Below are 7868 nucleotides of genomic sequence, written 5' to 3'. Positions count from 1 at the left end.
TTCTTCTTAAAGACATGATTTTAGAAAGATCCTTTTCTACTTCCAATTCTTATACAGCATATATGCAATTCTGCATCATTTTCCATTTGCACTAAACTGCCATTTCCTCCTGCCAGCCTTTTGAGGTTTAATGATAATGCTTCGTAAACTCTTTCTATCGTAAATATATATATATATATATATAATGTTTCCTAGTTCCAATGATGGACTACGTGACAACTTGTTATGATGACATTGGTAATGATTAAAGAGTAGGCAAATCATAAGGTTGGCACCTTTTCCTACAAGGTGCGATTCATGTCCAGCTTATAGAAGAAACTGGCCATAGAATGAACAGAGAGGCTGGTCTGGTTAATCCTCTAACTTATACACCATTCCGTTCAAACTCCTCCATATATAGCTCACGATCATGTAGTGATGGAATATAGCAATTATTGTTTGGTCGATGAACATAATAATGTTTAGAGATGTAAGTAGAGAGAGAGAGAGAGAGAGAGAGAGAGAGAGAGAGAGAGATTGGTGGGTGAAGGAGTGGGTTTTTTGTGTTTAAAAATGAGCCGTAGAGTTTTAAGTTGATAACATGTCAGTGTCAGTGAAGTCCTCCACAGTTAAAATTCCACCAACTATATATTAAATTATCGGATTGTCTCCTAATTAGGGCATGAAATTTCTAACATAAGTCACATTCCTTCAACCAAACGACGCCAAAACGAGACCCCACACTTGACTTTGACCTTGTTCCTTCTTTATCGCCTATCAAACTAACGCAGCGTAGTTTCGTAGTCCGATTCACGAGTAAAGATGTCCTCATATCAAAATGTTCGTTCTCTGAGGGTCTCTTTGTAAATACGTATGGAGCAAAAAGAGAGGCGAAGTGCTTAGCTGGAGAGACGTGTCACGTGTTTGGTTGCTGACAGCGCCCGCATCCTCCGCCTCAACTAGAAGAATTATTCGTCGCCACACATGCATCGCCATGCTGCACGTGAGATGTAGGTACAGCATTCACATGCATGGATGGATCTTATTCACGTTTTAAAGATCTCTAAAAAGCAGCACTTGCAGTTAATTATCTCCCTCGTTTCCTAATATAAGAAAAAAAAAAAGTTACCATACGAGAGTTTTAATCTTCAACAAATATTTATATATATTATTTTTAAAAAACAAGTGGGCCAGGCCCAGGATCGAGAATGCTAGTAAGAGGACGATGAATTGGCCCAAGGATTAGTCGAGCCCTAAATCCTTTATCTAAACATTGGGGGATTAAACCCATCTCTTCAAATTTATATATTTTGCAGCAGTGAATTTTACATGGCTTCGAGTTCAAGACCGCCTCTCTTCCACAACTGAGGTTGATAGTAGTTAGACTCCCCTTCAAACTTTGTCCATGGTAGCTTATGCTTGGCAAGCTTTAGTCTCTTCGCTGCTACACCTATGAAGTCTCTGTTGCTCTGCAGGAAAGGAGAGGTACAAATTAGGAGATTATTCGATGAATTATTATACTAGTATTGTCTTATAATCATATTAATAGTGTTTTTGAGGCAATAAAGATTCAAAACCTGGAGACAGAGTCCATCTTGTATGTCACAAATTGGGTAGTCATGGGGACAGCAGTAGATAGTCCCAGCACAGCACACGGCATTCTCATAAGCGCAGCAACCGTAGAGAAGGCAATACTCTCCAAACTGGAGTAGGCAACAACAAGTCTCCCCGGATGGACAGTATGATAAATCTCCACATATGGTTGGTGAAGGGCTAGGCGGCGTCGGCGCCGGCGGTGAAATGGCAGGTGAAGGGTAAGGAGGTGAAGAAGTGGACACTTTTGTGGGGTAGGAAGCCATTGCGTCAATTGCACAAACACCATAAGGTAATCCTGTGTTCCTTCTGATGTATATATATCCTTGCATTCCCCAACTTGTGCCCCATGAGTTTTTCACAATCCAGTAGTCTACATCGCCTTGTGATCCATAACCCACGATCAGTACTGCATGGTCGATGTCATCTGGATTGCTTGAGCAATCTCCATCATAAATTCCCTGATGAAAAGTAAAATTGTTCATCTTTTGGTATCAAGAAGACATTAATAATGTCGATTAATTAGCTTACTTACTTACTCCTGTATAAAGTTGAAAGTCCAACGATGATCCATCAATACCAACACTAACTGGCTGCTGGACGACGGCGCAGAGAACCGCCGCTTCCTTTTGAGCTACATCTTGGTATCCATCAATTTCGACTACTCTGGTGTTCTCCTGATCATTAGTTACACACATTAGTTTACTCTGCTTCTTATTTTTCTTCCAATGCAATAAAAAAGTAGTTTGATGCTTCAATATTTTACCTTTTCAATGTTACATATGCCATCTTTCCCAGTGTATGGATAGTTCGATTCTGTGTCGATTCCTCCATTATTTACAACCCACTCGAATGCATAATCCATGTAACCTCCTTCACACCCTTCATTTGTTGTGTCACAGTCTACAAGTTCTTGCTCAGAGAGGCTGATAAGGTCTCCTGTGGTTATAGCATTTATGCCTTCCATTGCTCCTGTCGAAGAGAATGCCCAGCAGCTCCCTGCGACAAATGCGAGAGTAGTGATGCATGGTGATAAATTTAAATGCTGTAGGTAGGAAAAATAAACATCTATAAAATGCATATGCAATTACCATATAACTTGTTCCCATGTATTTACTTATGAAGATGGAAATTGCCTACTGATCATATATAACTTGTAAGACGGCATAATTTGTCTATTAATTTCCTGGAAAAGGTATGTTTAGCTAAGCTCATATTTTCTTTTGAAATAATCTTTTGTTGTCTTATTTTAATTTACATATAATTTTTTTTATCTTTCTTTTTAATATATATTGATCATTTAAATTATAGAAAAACTTTTACCCCTCTGACAGTGTTATCCGAAAATGTTAAAGAATTACTTTACATCTAATTTATTTCTTTTCTCCAAAAATAAGAGTAAAACTAATCACGTGGCACTCATATTTTATTTTCCAATAAAAAATCTAATGGATCATTAATGAAAGAAAGTCATTTATGAGGTTTTCAATTTTCACCAAAATAAAATAAATATAAAAATAAAGAGAGCATATGTGGAAATAAACAATTAGTTTGCTTGCTTTCATTAAAATTACAGACAATACTGAGAGAATGAACAGATAGTACTAACCACAATCTCCTTGGTCTTTTACTCCAGTGACTGCTCCTCTCTTCCTCCAGTCAAGCGAGCGAGGCGCTTCGCAGCTCTCCTCCCTCCTTCCCATGGCCATCTCCTCCACCCTGCGCAGCTTCTTCGTCTCTCTAGTCCTCAACATCCTACTCAAGTACCTGGCTCTGAATTCCTCATTACTCAGATCAGCAAACTTGTTGAGTCCTACAAAATGACCAGATGATGCGGTTCCTTCCTCTCTCGCATTCCTCTGCCGTACGACGTACTCGAGGTTCTTCCGGAAGCTCTCAAATCTTTGCTCCCTCTCAGCCGGATATGCGTACACTTTGCCGTGCTTCTCTCGCCACTGCTCGAAGAGCACCGTCGCATGCTCCGTCGCGTTGGAGGAAAGGTCATATCCAGCAATGGAAAACTCACTGGGGATCGAGATCACTAGATCTACAGTTGAAAGCCAAATAAAGATAAGGAGGGACGTGGTTTGCACTCTTTTGCGAGCCATTCTTGGATCACTGAAGAAGGTAGAACAACTGAGCTCGTTATTCATATATATGTAGTAGGGGTTAAGAAAGGTAGTTGAATGCTTTACTTGGACATTCTATTAGGTATACTATTTTTATATGAGCATGGCAAATGACTATCATGTGTGCATGGTAAGTTGACAGTCTACCCTTCAACCCTTTCTACAGTCAAGCTAACAGTCGCCAATGAGCAATGGGCCGTTAGGTTTGAAGTTGCTTAGACGCCAAGCTAATATTTTGCAAGATGTCCCTCAAATATTGTCAAATATTTAATTTTTACCCTCCACAGCTAGTTGAAAAGGGAGAAGAAGAAGAAGAACAAAAAGAAAGTTAATTACACTTTGACCTTTTTGAATTTTTCTTTGCTACAGTTGATCTCTTTAACTATTCAAATATCATCAAGTAGGTTCTTCGTTAAGATTTCTAACAGAAATTTGACACATGATTTCATTTTTAGCCAAAATATTATCTTGTTCAGGGTCATACATAAATCTTACAATCACAATAACCCCTTAACCTATTTATAGAGTCACAATAATTTCCCATTGTACTGAGAATATTTGTCGGTAGGGGCCTAATGGTTTTGAATAATTTTTGAACGAGTTTTTCTTTTTTTTTAAAAAATAAATGACCATATTAAGAACTAATTTTTGGCGAGTACAAAAGCCTCATCTCACATCAGAGATCAAAATCTGCAATAGTGCAAAGGGTAAAAAAAAAAGACATGAGGGATCAAAATTTAATTATCTAACAAACAAGAATATGGTGACGTTAAGAAGACGATTGTACCCCTGCTGTTGAGGTGATATTTACTTGTTAAGCTTAATGGGCGGTCCTTTGAGCCGAGTCGCGCCTCGTAACCTCAGGATGAGCCCAGTTGGCGAATTGTGATTGGCTCTCCACCGTGGTATATGCTCGGTAGTCGATATATACCACCAAACTTGAAATCATCAAGAACGCGGAAAGCCTTCACGATCACATCTCTCTTTCCGATGGCTTCTTCTTCTTCTTCTTCTTCTTCTTTCTCTCTCTCTCTCTCTCTCTCGTTTCTCTCTCTCGTGATGCCCTAAGATGCCCTCCCAGGAATCCCGCATCGCGAGTTCGATTGGTTCGCGGATGGTAGCAATGAGATGCTCCGATCTACCGGTGAGTTCGTCGCTCGAAATCTTTAGCTCTTCTCCGTTCGGTTTATTTACCCAGTTGATAGGGTTTTGATCCGTATTGTTTTTTTCAAGCATTTTGTTCAAGCTCTCGAGCTCGACTTAGTCTCTTTCTTAGATCGAAAGAGTTTGATCCTGCTTTGGATCTTTGGTTTATTTGGCTGGAGTAAGTTAGCCAGCATTGGATCAATCTAGAAGTTCTTCAATATTAGGGTATTTCTATCCTTTCTCTGGCAATTAATTTAAGCTCTGTCTTGGTATTTATCGCCTGCATCGTCCCGATCTGAATGAGGAGTCGGTTTTGTTATATGATTATACATTTATACTAGAAGAAGCGTCCTGAATAAATTAGCTGGCTGGGGCCAATTCAAGGATTATAACATAACCACTCTTACCTTGATCGTATATTCTTAAAATGTGCATTATTGAATCCAGCAATTTGAAAGAAGAAGGGTTCATTTTTTCAAAAAAATAAAAAAGAAAGAAGAAGGGTTCAGGAAGAAAGAGTGGGGATCTAATGATAGTATAGTTTGACTCCGACATTAGTGGTAATGTGGTTCTGGCAATTTGAGGCTACAGTATATTAAATTTATATCTAAATTTTGTGTTTATTAAAAAAAAGAAAGATCTAAATTTTGCCATGTTTCGTGGTCTTAAGTTCATATCTGTAGCAACTGGGTAGATGAATACGAGAGCACCAGTGCCCATCGTTTCAGGATGTGGGCAAGAAGAACTTGATTATATTCATTTTAGAGTGATAACTGTCACTGCTTTGTCTTAATTGCACTGCGACTCCCTTTTCTTTATCCTAGATAATCACATTGGCATTTCTATCATTAAGTTCAATTGTCACATCATTTCAAACTTGATCGCTGAAGACAATTTACTATTAATGTACAAGTTTAAACTATCAAATCGGTACCTGGATCTCTGATAAAGGCCCAATTAAAACCGGTGCCAGTAGTGCAGATTTTAGGTCCTTATATGCACAAAAAAAAAAAAAAATGGTCCACAAACTTGATGGTTCCTATATACTTCACCTACCGCACAAGGACATGGAGAGTAACAGTGGTGGAAGGGTCTGGACAAAAATTAGGACTCAAATTACTGGATAGGTGATATCCAGTTCTAGCTCACCTTATTATCACCAAGAAGCTGCAAGTTGATGGCTTCATAGAAACAGCATAACGATGCATGCAATCTGATCATATTTCTACCTTTAGGACATTGAAAAGCATCCCCCCAATTAAGCTTTGATGGATATTATTATGTGGATAGTCACAGCGCCGGTTATTTTTCATTGTTTCGAGATTTCTCAAAGCCTAAAGTTGTTGTTTTCTGAAAAAGAAATTATTTTCATTATGATAAGATAGAAATCTATGAATATTGCAGTCCAATTCTGAGTTTCATGCATAAGAACTGAAGAAGAGAAAAAGAAAAAGAAGAAGAGATAATAGGATACTAGTTATAGCTTGTTGTCTAGCGAATTTGATTTCATACCAGATCACCGATTAGGGAAATTAATCACTATTCTCTGTTTTTTTCTAGCTCAGAGAATCTTATGCTGGCAGAAATGATGAGGAAAAGATGTTTTGGACAAGTTGATAAACTTGCCAGCACTCGGATTAATCGACAATTTATGATCTATTTCCTTAGTAGAGGGCCACATGCATTGAATCAAAGTGATTTTGTCCTAATTGTTAGGTAATCTGTACCGTTACCTCAGACTGCCGATCTGATGGGGCCCACTGTAACTTTGTCTACTAGTCTAATACCCAATGGCCGCTAAATATTTTTGGTATTGGAAGAACTGCAGTCTCTTTTGCATAAGGTAGTTGAGCAACGTTTCTTTGACAAGAACAAGTTTTATAATATATGCTTTTCTTGGTCATTTCATAGTGTCATGCATCCTCTTACTATAATAATTAGTATCGGTATCTCTTTTTTTTCTTGGTTTCTTTTTATTTTAGCTTTTCTCACTGAAGGTAAGTATTACCTTCTCACAGTTTTTTCTTGTTATATCCTAAGTTCAATTATTCTAGTACTAGGGCTCACTTTGTTGGTCTAAGCAAGTTCTTACTCCTTAGCATTCCTGATCATCGCCTTGACCTTTATGGTGCTTCCAAAAATATCAGAGAAGTTGCAACATACAGTTGCTGCGATACCCTTATCTTTCCTTTGTTGGAACTTTAAACTTGAAAGTAGCAGCCTTTTAACTTGCTCACTAACTCTTATTGGCCTTTTGTTTTCTTCCATGGCATTACAAATTTAACAGAACTAGTTGATTGGATTTTTCATAGAACAAGTTCAGGGGTCCTTGATTATCACCAGAAGTTCAATTTGATTTCTAGATTATTGGGGACTGATGATTCCTCTTTTTTTTTCCTTTCTGAATGAAAGCTGTTGATCCAGATCTTAATTCTACTTGCCAAATACCTCTGTCATGCTACCTTAAAACGCAAATAATCCCTTATTTTCATCAAACACCACTGTAGTCAATTTACTTGCAGATGTTCTATTATCTGGGAAACTTCTGATAAAGGCTGATATTGTTTGTGTTTGTGGACTTCCTTTTCAAATTTTCAGTTTTCTTCTTGAACTTCATTGCTCTGAACAAACCTTATCTTTTTTCTTTTCCTTTTCCTTTTCCTTTACTTTTGCAAGTAGGGGATTGAAGTGCATGTACCAGACGTGTATGGTTTATCGCCATTAGCGGAGTGCAAATAGCATTTTGAGGTACACTGGACTCTAAACGTATGTAATGTCTCATTCAAAGAGAAATGCAGCATTTAGTAGGCCATTGGACCATCAAAGAGTAGGCTCGAGTGAAGGCCGTGCTTCATTTTTCTTTTTCTGCATTCCACGATACAAATAGAACCAAGAATCTGGCAATGTATGAGTGTTCTTCTACAGGTACTCTGTCTAGGTATTCTATTCAAATGACTAAAGGACCAACACTGGAGTATCCTGGCTGACCACTTGGCAACCTAATTTCAGGTATTCTTATTA

General features: G+C 38.1%; 1 protein-coding gene across 1 annotated transcript; it reads right to left on the bottom strand.

Annotated features, from left to right (window-relative positions):
- Positions 1-1118: 1118 nt before the first annotated feature.
- LOC140769308 (low-temperature-induced cysteine proteinase-like) lies at positions 1119-3751 on the bottom strand. Its single transcript, XM_073109969.1, has 5 exons — positions 3182-3751; positions 2339-2571; positions 2112-2249; positions 1557-2033; positions 1119-1448 (listed from the first exon to the last, which is right to left on the bottom strand). The coding sequence occupies exons 1-5, from the start codon at positions 3723-3725 to the stop codon at positions 1305-1307; spliced, it is 1536 nt and encodes a 511-aa protein (XP_072966070.1). The 5' UTR covers positions 3726-3751; the 3' UTR covers positions 1119-1304.
- Positions 3752-7868: the final 4117 nt, after the last annotated feature.

The sequence above is a fragment of the Typha angustifolia genome, chromosome 10 (genome assembly GCF_048772165.1).
Source record: "Typha angustifolia cultivar Huaian chromosome 10, ASM4877216v1, whole genome shotgun sequence".
Lineage (NCBI taxonomy): Eukaryota > Viridiplantae > Streptophyta > Magnoliopsida > Poales > Typhaceae > Typha > Typha angustifolia.
Note: the sequence above shows the minus strand (reverse complement) of the source record. Positions and strands in the feature narration are given on the sequence as shown.

Coding starts and splice junctions, on each gene's coding strand:
- LOC140769308 (XM_073109969.1), bottom strand. CDS start 3,725: ATGAATAACGAGCTCAGTTGTTCTACCTTCTTCAGTGATCCAAGAATG. Junction 2,250..2,338: donor GCATATGTAACATTGAAAAG/GTAAAATATTGA, acceptor ACTAATGATCAG/GAGAACACCAGAGTAGTCGA. Junction 1,449..1,556: donor AAGATGGACTCTGTCTCCAG/GTTTTGAATCTT, acceptor CCTTTCCTGCAG/AGCAACAGAGACTTCATAGG.